At 42.8% G+C, this 19,318-nt stretch overlaps 1 protein-coding gene across 1 annotated transcript in view; it reads right to left on the reverse strand.

The window, feature by feature from the left end:
- cfap221 (cilia and flagella associated protein 221) overlaps positions 1–19,318 on the reverse strand; it is a 57,824-nt gene that overhangs the window by 19,270 nt on the left and 19,236 nt on the right. Inside the window, exons 24-25 of the mRNA XM_080520184.1 lie at positions 16,918–17,013; positions 16,715–16,822 (exon numbers count right to left, since the gene is read on the reverse strand). Of these exons, the coding sequence (XP_080376310.1) occupies positions 16,715–16,822; positions 16,918–17,013 (204 nt within the window). The remainder of the gene's footprint in view (positions 1–16,714; positions 16,823–16,917; positions 17,014–19,318) is intronic.

The raw sequence follows: 19,318 nt of genomic DNA on the forward strand, positions 1-19,318 counted from the left end.
ACACACACACACACACACACACACACACACACACACACACACACACACACACACACACACACACACACACACACGTATACATACATAGGTTAAGGGGACATTTACACTCCCAATATAGACGGAGGTTCCAATTTACTTCCCGGTGATTTGTTGCGAGAGGTTTTTTCCTTTAGATTTCTTTTTTTAATGCCGAATGAAAAAAAAAAAAAAAGAAAAAAGAATTGACTTGATGGATTGAAGCAGACTCCAACTGTGCTGCGATGATGAACAGCCTCCGTGTGTGTGTGTGTGTGTGTGTGTGTGTGTGTGTGTGTGTGTGTGTGTGTGTGTGTGTGTGTGTGTGTGTGTGTGTGTGTGTGTGTGTGTGTGTGTGTGTGTGTGTGTGTGTGTGTGTGTGTGTGTGTGTGTGAGAGAAAAGGAAGGTGGATGGAATTTTTAAATAAAAAAAAGAAAAAGTCAAACAGCCGACTATGTTTATGTGCTGCATGCGCGCTCGCATCTATTATTGTCATGTGTGAACGCTGGAGACCGTTGCATGTCCACAATACCAAACTTTTCATGTATTTACCTGAATAAATAGTTTATTTCAAGTTATAATTATGAGCTAGTAAGTCATAATTATGTGAGAGGAAGTCATAATTATGCAACAGAAAGTCATAATTTAAGATAGGAAGTCATAATTATGAGATAGTGAGTCATAATTATGCAACAGTAAGTTATAATTTTGCAATAGGAAGTCATAATTATGTGATAGGAAGTCATAATTATGTGATAGGAAGTCATAATTATGTGATAGGAAGTCATAATTATGAGATAGTAAGTCATAATTATGTGATAGGAAGTCATAATTATGCAACAGTAAGTCATAATTATGCAACAGTAAGTCATAATTTTGCAATATGAAGTCATAATTATGTGATAGGAAGTCATAATTATGAGATAGTAAGTCATAATTATGAGATAGTAAGTCAAAATTATGCAACAGTAAGTCATAATTATGCAACAGTAAGTCATAACTTTGCAATAGGAAGTCATAATTATGAGATAGTAAGTCATAATTATGCAACAGTAAGTCATAACTATGCAACAGTAAGTCATAATTATGCAACAGTAAGTCATAATTTTGCAATAGGAAGTCATAATTATGAGATAGTAAGACATAATTATGCAATAGTAAGTCATAATTATGAGACAATAAGTCATAATTATGAGATAGTAAGCTTAAATGGTGAGATGATTACGAATTATTATAGGATTTTATAGCATAAGTTTTCATATCTTGTTTGTGTAGGTGGAAGGAATGGTTTTCCGGAGGGAAATGGGCCGTGACTCATTTTCTAAAGAGTAGAAAGAAATAAAGGAAAAAAACAAAACGGGCGTGTGACGAGACAATTGCTGGCCTGAACGGCGCCGTGACGGGGGACAATCTGGACGAGTGGAGTTCGGACGCACGGACTCAAGTGTTTATCGCGTCAAAGAAAAGACTTAAGGAGATAAAAAGTTCACGGCCGAGGCAGAGCGGTTTGACGAGGCCCTGCTAGCGCGCCAACGTGTGAAGATCTCTCCCCCCCCCCCCCCCCCCGGGCGCCACCGCACCCGCGCGTTAGCGGGGAAGGCGTTAATAAGGCCTGAACGGGAGCCACAGTTGACGTCTCGTCTCTCCGTCACGCCTCGGGCGTTTTGGACCGATATTAAAAAAAAAAAAATTGAAAATCAGGCGCGGGGAGGCGGCGGTTTGAAAATTAAAAAGGTAAGCCTCGCGGGGGACGGACGGCTTCACCGCCACATCCGACGGCGGCGGAGCCTTTCGTAGAAAAAAAAAAAACGCGAGTCATAATCTGTATCGGAGATTAAATCTGCACGATGGGCCCTAATCCCTCCCGCGGGGCGCGCACACACTGATGAAGCCCGGCGGCGTAAATCCCACTTAGGCCAGCTCTGAAGCGCGCTTTTAATTGAAAGCATTCCACTTATTTAAAAGGCGGCTCGGCTCGGCCGCCGCTAGCGTCGCTAGCGGGCGCTTTTTATCCACGGAGACGATGCGCGACGTGCTCGCGTTCCGTCGGTACCAGCGGTCGCCGGGCCAACAGAGGGCGCCAGAGCACGAGAGAGTAAAGACATCAATAAACCCATCGCTTCAAAATAGGTCGACGCCCACATGCCCCCCCCCCCCCCCCCGAGGAGGCGGGGCTTCGTCGGGATCTCACTAATTACTGATTGACACCAGAGTGAATGACGTGTGAAATTAAACCAGAGGACTTGTGGCGCTTTTTTGGAACCGCCCGTCGCCAGATCTGCTCGCTGATTGGCTTAAAGTCGGTTGGGGTTTGTTTCTACGAGACGCTGAGGTACTTTCAAATGCACATTAAAAAATACATTTCGGGACATTTTTGCAAATTTGTCCAGGTTTGTTGACGTCTTTTTTTTTATTATTTTGAAACGTTTAGACACGCTCTTATTTATCATCGACTGAGAATCTACGAGCTTAAAAAAAAAAAAAAAAGCAGTTTATTTTGCACTTACTTTGGAAGACGGAGTGATGTGTTGTTTGAAAATATACCCGACAGAACCTTTTGTTATTTGTCCTCCATGGAACGCCCAGAAAAGTCGTAGCCGCGGGTTTTCACGTTTAAGAAATCTGCGAATCAGCAGATGAAAGGTTTACATATTGAGAAATACATTTTGGCGCTTTTATTCTGGAGCAAATGATCATTTATTACCAAATTAAACACACACAAGAGCAAATGTGCCCGATCCCCTTGTCTCTCGTCTCTATCTCTCGCTTATTCGCCCTTTACTGCTCCCTTTTGTCATTTCGTGACCTTTTCTTGACTCCTCGCCTGCAGCCCCCCCCCCACCCCCACCCCCTTCACCCCTCCCCCGCTGTGTTTAACGCCACCGCCGACTGTGAAGTGCGTCGCTCCACAAGATGGAAGCCCCTCGGTCGCTCGCCATCATGTGACGGCCGCAGATGAGATGATATCGAAATTGGCGAGGTTAAATCGAGTTGTGTGAGATGTGGATGGGGGGAGGGGGGAGGGGGGGAGGGGGGGGGGGGGTGGGGCTTGTGACGACACCGCCAGCCTGTATCTTTAAATAAATCGGAGAGGCGCCGCTAGTTGCCAATTAGCAGCGTGAAAAGAAACAAGTTTCTCACTCGTGCAGGCGGGGAAAACGGCCTGGAAATAGAAAGAATTTTTGATTAAATGATCACTTTTTAAAATGTCGTCACAGTCCTGGTTGGTCGGTGAAGTGATCGCCAAAAGAGCCTGCTTTTTTCTTTTTCGCAATTCTAAAATGCAATGGGTATAATTCAGTTGTTACTTTTAGTTACTTTAGCTATTTTATATATCTTGGTTATTTTTGCCGCTTGAGCTATTTAACTATTCTATTTTTCCTCATTTTTCCCTCCTTTTCTCCCTTTTTACATCCATTTTCCTCCGTATTAGATTATTATTTGAGTAGTTTGAGCTTTTGAGCGTTTTTCGGGGGTCCAATTCTAGCTATCCTAGCCATTTTACTTAATTAACTGTTTTTAGCCACTATTAATTTATTTCTGTAAAAAAAACCAATTTGGTATGCCAAAAAAAACCAAACAAACATAAATGATAGCAAAATCGTTATTTACAAACATATTTTCTGAAAATGTCAGCGAGCCATTCCAGGGGACAGGTTACTGACCTCTGATCTAGATTGAACACATGCATACGTTCACCCAATCAGGGATTTTCCCTTTGTGACATCACGGGGGGGGGGGGGGGGGGAATAACCACTCCCCCTGGTAATGGATACTCACTCTGAAGCTCCCACACGTTGATAAAAAACATAAAGATCCCAGATACACTGAATAAATTCATTATAATATGAATGTAACAGTTAGTTATGTTAAGTTATGTTACGTTAGTCGGAGCTAGCGTTAGCGTTAGCTACTTGCTAGTAACCATAACGAGGTAACACAGAGCCTGATATGTCCCAAATTGTTTTAAAATATGACATAATAAAAACCAAAATATAACGTAACAAGATTGACCCGAAAATTTAAATGCGATGTTCAAATGTTTAATATTTTATTTTGTACCGACGATTGCGGAAATAGATTAGAGATTACAGAGAAGAGAAGACGACACATTTTGGCCCTCGTCACACCACCTTAAAAGTAAAAAAAAAATTAAAAAAGCCCACCCACCATCTGCACTGGAGTTTATGTAATAAAGGCAACAACTATGTCATGATCATGTTTCACTGTATAAAAAAAAAAAAAAAAAAAAAAAAAAAAAAGTGCTCTTAGGTAACCAGATGATTGTAGTTTTTTTTATTTTTTGCACCAATCTGGACTGAGGTGACAGGATTACTGTGGACTGTGACGCACCTCCGCATGTACAAAACACTTTCTCTAGAATATAGATGAACAGAGGCGGGCTCATTTTTATTTTCCACTAAAGCCCCTCTTGTTTTGTTTTTTTGTTGTTGTTGTTTGTTCCCCCCCACCCCTCCTCCCCCCCATCCCGACCTTCAATATTATTGGATTTGTACTTATTCCATCCTCTTTGTTCTCTGCATAAATTGATTCCACAGCATAATTGCAGAAACTGTTACGAGTTATTCCATTTGCCTTTCTTTCTCTTTTTTGTTTTTTTTGGTGCCTGGTTCCGTAGCGTCCCAGCGGCTCGCTACGCCTCGGGGGTTGTTAGCGGGTGGGGGTGGGGGTGGTAGGAGGTGGGGTGGGGGTCTGCATATGGGCAATTATCGATATTTTCCCAGCCACGACGGAGCCCATGTTTCTGCAAACACTGGCTCCATCCGAGGTGTAATATTTGCTCTGGAGTGTTTGCGACGGCGTCTCTCTCTCTCTCTCCGTCTGTCTCTCCATTACCCAGAAGGCCTCAGGGTTAGATTTACACCCAAAAATGAAGCTTTACAATCTGGATTTGACGCCGACGGGTTTTTTGTTTTGGTCAAGACGAGCTAATTCTTTGGTTTCAAACGCCAAAGTTTGCCGACGACTCTGGTTTAGTAGCGAGGCGCACGGCGGGAGATGAAGCATCGCCAAGTGTGCTTTTCAAAATAAAACAAAAAAGGGAAAGGAAAAAACAAAAAAAAAAAACAACAATCCCTGTTCGGGATGAGGGAACGTCATAGCTGTGAAGGTCGTGTTGAATCTCACTTCGACAGGAGAGGAACACAAGCTCCCGGAGGATTTATTGATTGATTGATTGATAGATTTTTTTAAACAAGCTTCTGCCTTGGATGCGAATCCAAACTCCAGGTTTTTGTCGGAGCCCAGCCGGAGCGCCGTCCCTCAAATCTGGCAGTGGTTTAAAAAAGTAAAGCTCGCGCATTCTCCAAAAAAAAAGAAAAGAGAGCGGGAAAAATAAATAAATATATATATATAGCGTCAATCCGGCGCCGGGCACACAACCAAGCTGTGAGTTTGTATTTCACAGTTTCACGGTTCAGTGACGGCGTCGACAGTCATCGCAGAGACGAGCCGACCTTGTGCGTCCGTAATGACGGTCGCGAGACGGTGCATTAAATTAATTTTCGGGGGGGTAAGGGGGGGGGGGGGTTACAACGCTCAGTGTCGCTGCGGTTGGAAGGACGCATTAACATCATAATGCATCAATAAATGTGTGGTAAAGTGCTGCATTTACATTCATTATCAACCAGGGGGGGGGGGGGGGGCGGGGATTTAGATAAAGTTTGAATACCGAGAAAAATAAATCCAAATTTGAACTCTTATATAAAGTTGCCATTTAAACGACAAGCGCCTTTGAACCGAACTGCCACGGACGCCGGCGAGACATTTAAAAATAACCGATAAGTCGCTGGCATTATGACACATATGTCGCCAGATAATAAGGTATCGATTAGCGACCCGTGCTTTTAATCGATCGGTAGATTCCCCACGTGGGAGTTTTTGCATTAATGTCCCACTGAAAAACGAAAAACCCTCTCGAGTAAACGACGTCTCAATACAAAACCACTAACTTTCCCTTTATTCCAAACAGTTTTCTTGTTGGAGTCGGAGTTGGTGCCGCTGCTCCTGCAGTGCAGCACGATTGAGATATCGCTGCTGTTGTTTGTTTTGGTTTTGTTTTGTTTTTTTACTGAAAATGCGATTCGTCTGTTCGCGTCGGGAAGCTCAATCAATCTTGTCAACCTGCACTCTTCCGGCATGAGCTGGAAGCCGCGGCATCTGGCAGCAGATCCTCCGGGAAAAGAACGTTCATCCCGGCGTTCCGCTCCCGACGCGCGGCGGCGGCGCCGATTATGGAGGCCGGGAAGCGACGTCCACGCTTCGGCGCAAAGAGCAGGTGGACTTCTGGCTCGTACGTCGTGTCGACTGCCAACGAAGCCCAGAGTTTTCAGAAAGTTGTGTTCCTACTGTGTTCCCCTACCCCCGCCTCGTTTCCACAGAAATTGAGCATTTTTTAAAAAGTTGCACTTTCCCCGTTTCCATGGATGTGGAGTCGGGGAATTTTCAAAAAGTTGCATTTTCCCATGGTTCCATGAGACGCTGTCGGAGTGTTTTCAAAAAGTTGTTTTCCCCTCATTTCCATGGAGTCAGAGCTCAAGATTTTTCAAAAAGTTGCAGTCCTCCCTTATTTCTATTTAGATGAAGTCAGAGGTTGTTGTTGGTTTTTTTTTTTTGGGGGGGGGGGGGGGTTTACATCAAAAAGTTGCGTTTTTCCCTGTTTCCATGAAACAGAGCCAAAGTTGTTTTCCTTCATTTACAAAAAAACCTAAATGGCGTTTTCCCTCATTTCCATGTAGATGAAGTCAGTTTTTTTTTTTTTTAAGTAGAATTTTCCTTCATTTCTATGGAGTCGGAGCTTGAGCATTTTCAAAAATTTGCGTCTTCCCCTCATTGCTATGGAGATGGAGTCACAGTGTTTACAAAAAAAAAACCTAAATGGCGTTTTCCCTCATTTCGAAGGAGACAGACGGGTTTTCAAAAAGGTGCGTTTTCCCTCATTTCCAGGGAGATGAAGCATTTTCAAAAAGTGGCGCTTCCCCATTTCCCGTTCGTTCATCGCAACGCGCCAAGCGCCGCTCCCTGCTAATCCGGAGCCATCGCGAGGCAAGAGGGATTATTTTAAGCTTTAAGACACAAATAAAAAGACGTGTTATTGTGATCAGCATTTTTTCGTTTCTCCGTCTGTGCGAGGAGAAAAAAAAAGAAGACTACTGAAGAAGAAAAACAATGTGGAAGTGGTGGCTGTTGTGTAAACACTCAGAGGGAACACAGCCGGGCTACGATGGGCTTTTTTTTTTTTCTTTCTTCTTTTTTCTAGCTGGGTAATTGGACACATAGCTCCGAGCCTGTAAAGCTTACTTTACCGCGCTTGTGCCGCGGTTACGGAGCTAATTAGCGGTAAACAAGCAGCTGGTAACCACTTTCCCCCCGCCGTGTTGTTTTGCTGTGTTGCATTGAAAGTGGTGGTGGGGGGGGGGGGGGGCGTGTAGCACTCGGCGTGTCCGTCACTGAAAGCCACTCTCTCCCCCCTCCGGGCTCCTCAACAAGAGCCGTTTGAGTCTTTTAAGTGACGGCGCCTCTCTTGGGTTTTCGCGGGCGAGCCGGGGCGGAGTCGGGGGTTGAAGCCGCCGTCATCCAGGCCGGGGCTTTCATTTCCAAGAACTCCGGAGATGTTAGGACCACTTAAGGGTTTTTTTTTTTTCCTCGAATTATCTCACGCCACAATGAAAAGCCCGAGCGGTGCTTTTCACACCCAGGGCGAAGCGAGAGGAGCTCGTTCTCTCACTCGTATCAAAGGATTAGCTCGGCCAGTGGCGCGGGATTTAGGCCAAAAAGAAAAAAAAAGCAGGTTCGAGGCTCTCTAATAACCCTAATTAAAAACCATTATCAAGGATATTACAGAAACAGGGCAATCGTGGCAAACCACTGAAGACAAGAACACTGCAACTAATTAGTGCTTTCATCTTACTCCAATGAATACTATTAATACTCAGGATTTGCTTCTTGGAATTCATGATGCTTATTTGTGAGCTAAATTATTAGGCTGAACTGGAAAATTATTGCGTGTTCTCCTGAAAATGGAGTTGCCGTTTCCCTTGTTGGCTGGTAAATGGGGGGAGAAACGGCGTCATTGGACAAAATAAAAGAAGAAAAAGAAAGAAAAAAAAAGCACAATAGTAGAAGTTTGGACGAGATAAAGGTCAATTAGAAGTGACGAGTAATAAAATCTTAAGAAAAGTTTTGTGTTCACGCGGCAAAGTCTCAAAAACGATGTCCATTTCCATGGAAACAGTAGAAACACTGACAATGGCGTAGTTGGCATGTTGTGCCACAAGTGGGTGCTGTTTGTCAACACATGCACGCAGAGAACAATACGCTATAAGAGCACCGTTCCCATGGAGACAAGAGTGGGAACATTTTCGAAAACTAGCTTTTTTGACCCCGTTTCCAGGGAGACCAAGTCGGAGCATTTTCAAAAAGTGGCGTTTCCCCCATTCCCATGGAGACAGAGTGGGAATATTTTCAAAAAGCTGCATTTCCCCTCCTTTTCCAGGGAGAATAAGTCGGCGCATTTTCAAAAAGTGGCATTTTCTACCATTTCTACTGAGGCGCAGCATTTTCAAAAAGTAGCATTTTCCCTGTTCCCATGGAGACAGAGTAGGAATATTTTCAAAAAGCTGCATTTCCCCTCCTTTTCCAGGGAGAATAAGTCGGCGCATTTTCAAAAAGTGGCGTTTTCTACCGTTTCTACTGAGGCGCAGCATTTTCAAAAAGTAGCATTTTCCCTGTTCCCATGGAGACAGAGAAGGAATATTTTCAAAAAAGTTGCATTTCCACTATTTCCAGGGAGACCAAATCAGAGCATTTTCAAAAAGATGAATTTTCCCACATTTCAACAGAGTCTGAGCTTTTTCAAGAAGTAGCATTTTCGCTGTTCCCATGGAGACAGAGTAGGAATATTTTCAAAAAGTTGCATTTCCACTCCATTTCCATGGAGACAGAGTGGGAATATTTTCAAAAAGAAGCATTTTCCCACGTTTCAACAGAGTCTGAGCTTTTTCAAAAAGTTGCATTTTTCGTCCTGTTTCAACATTTTCAAAATGTTATACGGTTTCCCTGGTTTTCCACAGAGACAGAGTGGGAACATTTTACAAAAGTTACACTGTCGGCCGGATTATGGAGCGTTTTCAAAAAGTTATGTTTCCCTCCGTTTCCATGGAGACGGAGCATTTTCAAAAAGTTTTTTTCAAAAAGGCCTTTTCAGTAACTCTTTCCTTACTAGACCGTTCTGACAAAAACAAAAGCACGGATTTGGGTCACGGCCCATTCAAAGTGAACCGTACGGTTACTTCCTGTCGTCTGTGCACCTGAAACAACGTCTGAGGATCGTTTCAACCCCCCCCCCACCCTCCACGTCGCCGCGCCGCAGCACATCTACTCCTCACATCCTCGCTGCACCGTGACACTTTTAGGCGCCGCCGTCGAGATCAAGGCCTTTGAAGACATTCAAATCATTTCAGAGAATCTGGTACGACTGGCCCGGCTGGATGACGAATGAGAAGGACGTACCTTCAACGTTTCCATGTTTCTATGGCAACGTATTGTCCTTTGAATTGCACTGTGAATTACAGGCACTTCATTTGCCGAGTACGAGCCACAGAAAGGGGAGTGAATTCTGTCAGAGCGGGGGGGGGGGGTGGGTGGTCGTCGGGGGCACGCATTTTGTTGACGAGCCACGGCAATTTCGCGAGATTGCCATGGCTCGGGACGCGAGGTCTCGCGGGGGACAGTCTTAATAGGGCGCTGGCGCTCGTTGTCCACGAGCCGCAGCGATTCGGGTCTCGACCCCGACGTCTCGCGAAGCTCCACCTTAAGCCGGGTTAAAAATAGCTCCCCTTCTCCCGGGAAAACCGTGCTGGATGGAGAACAGTCGGATGATTGACGGGCTTGTTTTGGACCGGGTCGACAAAGTGTTGTGAAATTTCAAGGGTACAAAGTGGGATTTCTTTCAAGGCGTGAAATCCGACGACACAACCCTGCTGTTGGTGTTTTGTTGCCCAGGCTTCCAGGAATACCTTAATGCAAGGTAAAGGCCTGCCTACTCTCTCCCGTCCCTATCTGAAATAAACATTTTTTTTTTGACAGTGGCCTATTTAATGCTACAGTGCACAACCCTCACGATGGGAAATGAAAGCAAGGCTCCCAATGCAGGAAGACATATTCACACTGACAAGGACTCCAAATGCAGACTTCTGTACGGACCAGCTCTTTAAACGTTACCGATATGAAGAAGATTGCTGGACTGAACGAGGACGACACGGAAATGGGTCAGCTCTTTTGATCCGAGGGGTAGAACAGCTCTTGGCGACGTTAGAGGGGGACAGGTTGGACCCAACTCCCCCCGGGAATCTCCGGGGGGAAAAAAGCAGAAAAAGTTGGGATAGTTTGAATCAACCTGTGAAGTCTACATACCTTGGGTTTTTAAACGTGTCCACGAAATTTCGATTATAGTCCAATAATGGATGGTCTGATTGCTCGATGTCTCCATAATGGTAGTTATATCATCCTTAATGGGAGTTTTATAGTCAATATTGGAAGTTTTATTGTCCATATTGCAAATTTTTTAGTCAATATTGGGAGTTTTATCACCCATATTACTAGTTTTATCATCCATATTGGTAGTTTTATCATCCATATTGGTAGTTTTATCATCCATATTAGTAGTTTTATAGTACATAATGGTAGTTTTATAGTCCATAATGGTAGTTTTATCATCCATAATGGTAGTTTTATAGTCCATAATGGTAGTTTTATAATCCACAATGGTAGTTTTATAGTCCATAATGGTAGTTTTATCATCCATAATGGTAGTTTTATAGTCCATAATGGTAGTTTTATCGTCCATAATGGTAGTTTTATAGTCCATAATGGTAGTTTTATCATCCATAATGGTAGTTTTATCGTTCATAATGGTAGTTTTATAGTCCATAATGGTAGTTTTATCATCCATAATGGTAGTTTTATAGTCCATAATGGTAGTTTTATAGTCCATAATGGTAGTTTTATAGTCCATAATGGTAGTTTTATCATCCATACATACACAAATACAGAGAACAATCAGCTACTGTATAAATGTTAATTTGAGAACACAGACATTCCTATGACTGTCAAAATAAAAACTACAAAGTCCCAGGAGAGTGTGGACTGGGAGTCCCAACTTGTTGTTATAGTCCAGGTACTGAGCCACCGTTTCCATGGTAATGCACTTTTTTTTTTTTTTTTTTTGAAAGCTGTGTTTTCAGTGGTTCTGAGCACCGTTGCATGTACGGTTAAAATGTAGGCAGGTTTTGTCCGTCAGAGTAAATCCCTGACCGATCAGCAGACGGCTGCTGGGTACCCCAACGGAAATGTGGTAACCCTTGGATACCATTCTTTCGGTACCCACCACAACTTTGGCAGTTGGGACGCGCGAAAACCCGAACCGTCACATTCTGTGCAGTGGAAACGAGGCTTGGTACCGTTTCGAATTACCGATTCGGCATGACTGGTTCCTTAATATGTCAGTCCGACGTGGACCCCGCCGAAATCTAAACCGCCATAAAAAAAAAAAAGACATCCGAGAGTCCGAGTGTCGTTTGTAAACATGACGAATCCGCCGAGGATCCCGGAGCCCCGCCGCCCGGCTCCAGTCCGGTCCAATCAGCTAAAGACCATTAATTCAAGCGTCGCCGAATTCCTCATCACTCTTTAAACACCCCCTTCCTCCTTCCTACTCTGAAGAGATCTCTGTCGCTCCTGCATATTTAATAGACTGAAGCCATTTAGTGGAGGAGTAATAATTTTCAGAAAGCGGCGGCGAGTGATCGTGATCGCGTTCGCGCCGGAGATGACTCAGAATCCCGTCATTTGCATCGCCGCGGGCCGTGTCAGGGGGCCGTGGAACGCTGACATTTCACAAACACAACACATTAACGCTGCAAACACAAGAGCCTCGGCGACGGAGGCCGCTAAGTGGAAGCTCTCTCTTATGAACGCCTCAATCGGGGAGTGTTGGAGAGAAACGAGCGGCGCCTCCTGACAAGACGTCAATCACTCCGTTTTTGTTTGGTTTTTTTCATTCATGCAGAATAACTTGAGCCGAGATCCAGAAAAGCCGACAGCCGAAGGAGTAAGTCGTATCTTAATTTCCACAAGATTACGACAGAGAGCCGGCGGCCATAGAGGGGAAGACAGAGACGCTCTTTCAAAGACACAAATGGCGTTTTTTACGCGGCGCAAAAATCGACGATATGATTCGACGACAAGTGGCAGGAATCACTTCAAAGTGACCGTGGTCATTTAAGTGACTGAAGTGGACAATCAATGAAATGAAACGATTAGAATCCACTTTGTGGACCTTTTTTAAAAAGTGCAGATGAAAGAAAAAGAAAACTGGACGATGGATGTATGCAGTCATATTCCTTACCAAGAATATAACACCGTTAATTATCATTTTACCGTTAAGCATCAATACATTGTTACTGAAAATATTGCATTTGGCAAAAAAAGACAAACAACAAATGGTTTAACTTCTGTCGGTTTTCATACAACGCTGGGAAAGAGCACGGAAACTTTCAGGTTTACGACATTTTGAAAATGAAGAAAAATGGCAGAAACTGGTGTAGTTCTCATGCCAGGCCACTAGGTGGTGCCGTTGTTTGTTTCTGTAGCGAAACCACGCACATTTACGCGTGGAGAGAACAATACACGATAAACGCTTTAAAACGTTTCTGAAACGTTCACTTTTTCAACCATTTTCAAAAAGTTGCGTGCCAAGTCGCTCAACATGACCACAAACGCCGAACTGGAGAATAAACACCTCTGACGAGTTGCATGCGGTTTTTGCGATCCACCCGCCCCCGCCCCCTAGCGTTAAGGCACTGAACTACTTTGCGTTTGGATTCTTTTGTTAAATTACGCAGCACACGATGCTAACGGCTAACAGCTACGGTAGTTTGTCATACCTGTCGTAGGCTAGGGGCATTACTTTACCTCCGTCACCATGGTAACCAATACAATCTCTTGGACTTTGATGGCGTCTTGAGCTCTGTACGAAGTAATGAATTTGGATTTCAAGGGGAACGTGGAAAAACACAAAGCGGACTTGGCAGTCGCCGTGGTTTTTGAAGCCTGTAAAGGCGTCGCGATCTTCATTCCCGGGTTTGTTTACGCTGGATAAACAGCTGACTCGGCAATAGGGGGTCGTTTTTCTTTGCTATCTCCGGCTGGCAGTCCGTCGACCGCACTGACCCCCGAATCCTCCGCACCGAACGCGGCCATTTTCTATTCAGGAATATTAGGAAATAACGTTCTTGAAGCTTTTCCGCGCTAAAGCCGAGAAGTACATTTGTTCAGTCGCTGAAAACGTTGCATCTCTGACGGGCCAGAACAAAAAAACCTGGGGAAGTGGAATAATTCAGCGAAATAGATGTGTGAGTGGAAGGGATTGAAAACCAAGGTGAGGAGGAGCGTTCAAGGAGCCACAAAGGGAGACGGAGGGAACGTTCCGGCGTGTCCCTGGAGATTCCGTCTCGGATGACCTCCTGCTCCCTTTTGTCCTCCTGCTTTTGGAGTTTTGGAGGTCGTCTTCTGGCAAGCGTGGCCACTTTCTCAAGTGTTTCGCCTCGTTTGTTTTTCAAAGCAGAGAGGGGGGGGGGGACAAAAAGCAAGAATAATAGCAGCCATCTTCGCGGAAGGTGGTGGACCTTCGGTAAAGTAAAGTCTGCTGTATTTTAGAAAGCTCCACGAAGAAGGGGAGACGACGCAAGCTGGACTGTGGCTCTTCATTTTTCTCTCCATTCGAGACGCATTTCCGCCAAAAGCGCCTTGAAAACCTTTTGAACCGAGGAACCAAAGAGCTTTTCTTTCTGCACGCCTTTTGTTGGCGGAAAAATGAGCGCATGGAGTGCAGAAGAAGAAGTGTCCGAGTTCTTCTGCGGTTTCCTTTTGTTCTCTCTCTACGTCATAGAATGAACGCCATATTCTTAATTCTTTTAAGGCTTTTTATGTTTTGAAAAGGCAACGCACACATTTACACTCATGCTCACTCACCTTTGGGGTTCTGAGTTTTCAGGATATTTCCACACATTTTGAGGATTACCTCCTTCAAATACCCCGTTTTCTACTCGTTGGCCGAAATATCTCGACTTGCTTACACGACGACGTTTCAAGTAAAAATGCGTTTACATGGAAACGTTTTGAAAACGACGTCCGTTTACATGAAAACAAAAGTCGTTGGCATGCCAGGCCAGGAGTCCACACAATGCGTCTCTGCTTTCACGGAGAGGGTTTTCAAAAAGTTGCGTGGTTCCATCCCGTTTCCACGGAGAAAGGGTTTTGTTTTGGGTTTTTTTTTAAGTTGTGGTTTCTCCATTTTCACAGAGACAGAAAGTTTACAAAAAGTTACATTTAGTTTATAAAGAGTTGAAGTTTTTTCAAAAAAGAAATTCACGTTTACATGGACAGGAGTTGTAGCTTTTTCAAAAAGTTGCATTTTCCCCATTTCAATGGAGACAAGAGTTGGAGCATTTTTTAAAAAGTTGCATTTTCACCCAATTTGTTTCAAAACGTTGTGTTGTGCCCATTTCCATGGGGATGGACCTGCATTTTTTTCCAAAAATTTGCATTGTCCCTCGTTTTCACAGATAGTCGCAGCTTTTCAAAAATGGACATTTATTCCCCTTTGCAACAGAGACGGCGTTCCAGCTTTTTCAAAAAGTTGTGTTATTCCCATTTTCCACAGATACAGAGCTTGAACGTTTCCTAAAAGTTACTTTTTCCTCCTGTGGAATTGGAGACTCTGTCGGAGCATTTTTTTTAATAAAATTTTTTTTAAGTAGCGTTAAATACGTGACTTCTTCACTCATGCAAGAAATTACAACAATCCATTGAATTTGTCTCTATTTATTGCAGCGAATTCAGTTTGGAATCATGTTGGGGTTTTTTTCAAAGACGAAAAGCTGGAAAAACGAAAACAAAAAAACATGTTTGCATGAACCCGTTTTACCAACTGCAGAGGAACGGGGTCACTTCTCAGTGGATAAAAACGCTAAAATACCTGCTGCACTGCATTAGGCGAGTTGGCTTGCGGGGGGCGTCAGTGCTGCCAACTACACTCAAGTGAACGCCAAACCCAATAATCACCGCTGTTCCGTCTCCATTTGGATCTATAGGGACTCCATAGACACTCCAAAGAAAAGGAAAAAAAAAAAAAAAAAAACCTTTATCAGCCCCACATCTTACTGGATGGTGACGCAATTATGTGCTTTTATTTTTCTGAGTACTTACAGAGTACTTACAGACGCTCATTGAAGGACAAATGCAATGTGGAGGCCTTACTGTGTGTGAGTGTGTGTGGGGGGGGGGGGAGAGAAACAAAGAGTTAGAGCTCCCTCTAGAGGCGAAGGGGAATCAGGTCTCTCTGGTGTGAGCAGTTTTTTTTTTTTTTACAACCACGTGCTGAATTTATGTCTCAAATGTATGTCGCTGTAATAAACAGCATCCGAACAGTAACAAATCTAAAAGCTGACTGTGGGCAATATGAGGGCGTGGGAATTTGCGGTGTAAATATATCTCAGTCGTAAAAAAAAAAAAAAAAAAAAAAGACGCAGTTATAAAGAGTGACATTTTTCTTCTGCGGCAATACGAAATGGGAGAATTGATCAGATATAATTGACGATGCCGGAGCGGAGGAGTGGGCAGAGTCGCTGGTTTTTTTTGATTTTTCATTTCAACCACAATGTTCTATGTCGGTACGTTTGGGGAACCGTTGGCGGCGTCCAGTCGCCTCAGCCTGGCCGTCGCTCTCCTCCCCATCTGGTTGAACGGGGGCCCCCGGGGGGAGGGGGGCCTCCTCCAGCCGGCGCCTGTGACCCGGAGCCATTTCTACGTCACGTTTATTTGAGTTAAAAGTGTCATCGCACGGTTGCAAAGAGGCCGGAGACACGTGATCACGAGGAGAGTGTTAAAAAAAATTCATGTTAAACATTTGGATTAATTCTAGCATATAAATGTTTTTAGATCAACAATGTAAATTAATAAAAAAAAATTTTTTTTATTATAATAATAAAAAAACAACAATTAACAATATTAATAATAAGAAGAATAGTGTTTAATAAAATTATATATTTAAAAACATAAATAAATAATAAACATTTAAAACTATTTCATTTTAAATATTTACTTTTGTTGAATTTATTTCACATAAAATAAAACGGCTTAAAATCAAACAATTTCCTCACTTAAAATAGAGAATCGTAAAACAAGTCGAAAGTAACTTCATGTTAAACTCGTTATACGTGTGTACGTCTATGTGTATATGTCTAGATGGGTGTGTATTTACTGAACCTGCATTATGTATTTTGTGTACAGGTATATACAGGAAACACACATTGAGGAAGCGTGTCACACAAGATAAATACGACGGTTCACGACGTCACTCATCAGAACGACAGCGGCGTTGGCCAGAGGAAGTCCACGTGCACATTCGTTAACCTGGTGTTTGGTTTATCGGCTGCACTTCCTCTCCTGCAATCCAAACACGCCTGTTCGCCTGCCGCTGGAGTGTATACACTTTTATATATATGTGTGTGTGTACACGCGCGTTGCGACATCCATCAGGGCCCATCAGAGCCTCTTTAGCGTGTTCTTCTGGACGGTGGATGTGTGAGTCATCGAGAGGCCGCGCCGCGGACTCACCTGGCTGTTGTTGCCGCGGCGACGTTGCCATTGGAGACCGGAGCCTCTGCAGACAGGAACTGTGCTCTGATCATGTCTGGTGACAGCTGGACTCCAGAGCTCTCAGCCCTGAACACACACACACACACAATATCGGCATCACAATCCCGCTCTGAAACCTCCACATCAATAGCGTGAATGCAGCGGGTACGGCAGGTGCTCACCCCGAGTCCATTAGCGGCGTGGGCTCGTCGGAGAGGGCGGCGAGGGGGGGCGGCGCAGCCAGCGGAAGGAGATCGGTGCTGTAATCGATGGCCTTCCTATAGGAGACACACACACACACACACACACCTTTGTCTAATGGTCCCAACGTGTCGCCTGCTGGTTCCCAACCACAAGTTCCTTTGTAAACCACCAGGACCCTTTGAAGTGAGTCTTACTGAGACAGATCAAAAAAGGGTTGGTTTATAAGGGTTTCTACCCTGAAATGTGCAAAATCTAATAAAATACACCCCTGAAATGTGCACTACATCCCTGAAATATACAACACGCAATCAAATATGACCGCGAAATGTATAATATCTAATAAAACACACCCTGAAATGTGCACTACATCCCTGAAATATACAATACGCAATCAAATATGACCGCGAAATGTATAATATCTAATAAAACACAACCTGAAATGTGCACTACATCTCTGAAATATACAATATGCAATCAAATATGACCGCGCAATGTATAATATCTAATAAAACACAACCTGAAATGTGCACTACATCCCTGAAATATACAATACGCAATCAAATATGACCGCGCAATGTATAATATCTAATAAAACACACCCTGAAATGTGCACTACATCCCTGAAATATACAATACGCAATCAAATATGACCGCGAAATGTATAATATCTAATAAAACACAACCTGAAATGTGCACTACATCCCTGAAATATACAATATGCAATCAAATATGACCGCGAAATGTATAATATCTAATAAAACACACCCTGAAATGTGCACTACATCCCTGAAATATACAATACGCAATCAAATATGACCGCGCAATGTATAATATCTAATAAAACACAACCTGAAATGTGCACTACATCCCTGAAATATACAATACGCAATCAAATATGACCGCGCAATGTATAATATCTAATAAAACACACCCTGAAATGTGCACTACATCCCTGAAATATACAATACGCAATCAAATATGACCGCGAAATGTATAATATCTAATAAAACACAACCTGAAATGTGCACTACATCCCTGAAATATACAATATGCAATCAAATATGACCGCGAAATGTATAATATCTAATAAAACACACCCTGAAATGTGCACTACATCCCTGAAATATACAATACGCAATCAAATATGACCGCGAAATGTATAATATCTAATAAAACACAACCTGAAATGTGCACTACATCCCTGAAATATACAATACGCAATCAAATATGACCGCGAAATGTATAATATCTAATAAAACACACCCTGAAATGTGCACTACATCCCTGAAATATACAATACGCAATCAAATATGACCGCGCAATGTATAATATCTAATAAAACACACCCTGAAATGTGCACTACATCCCTGAAATATACAATACGCAATCAAATATGACCGCGAAATGTATAATATCTAATAAAACACACCCTGAAATGTGCACTACATCCCTGAAATATACAACACGCAATCAAATATGACCACGAAATGTATAATATCTAATAAAATACACCCTGAAATGTGCACTACATCCCTGAAATATACAACACGCAATCAAATATGACCACGAAATGTATAATATCTAATAAAATACACCCTGAAATGTGCACTACATCCCTGAAATATACAATACGCAATCAAATATGACCGCGCAATGTATAATATCTAATAAAACACACCCTGAAATGTGCACTACATCCCTGAAATATACAATACGCAATCAAATATGACCGCGAAATGTATAATATCTAATAAAACACACCCTGAAATGTGCACTACATCCCTGAAATATACAATACGCAATCAAATATGACCGCGAAATGTATAATATCTAATAAAACACAACCTGAAATGTGCACTACATCCCTGAAATATACAATACGCAATCAAATATGACCGCGAAATGTATAATATCTAATAAAACACACCCTGAAATGTGCACTACATCCCTGAAATATACAATACGCAATCAAATATGACCGCGCAATGTATAATATCTAATAAAACACACCCTGAAATGTGCACTACATCCCTGAAATATACAATACGCAATCAAATATGACCACGAAATGTATAATATCTAATAAAATACACCCTGAAATGTGCACTACATCCCTGAAATATACAACACGCAATCAAATATGACCACGAAATGTATAATATCTAATAAAATACACCCTGAAATGTGCACTACATCCCTGAAATATACAATACGCAATCAAATATGACCGCGAAATGTATAATATCTAATAAAACACACCCTGAAATGTGCACTACATCCCTGAAATATACAACACGCAATCAAATATGACCACGAAATGTATAATATCTAATAAAATACACCCTGAAATGTGCACTACATCCCTGAAATATACAACAC

The sequence above is a fragment of the Blennius ocellaris genome (genome assembly GCF_963422515.1).
Source record: "Blennius ocellaris genome assembly, chromosome: 24".
NCBI classification, from domain to species: domain Eukaryota; kingdom Metazoa; phylum Chordata; class Actinopteri; order Blenniiformes; family Blenniidae; genus Blennius; species Blennius ocellaris.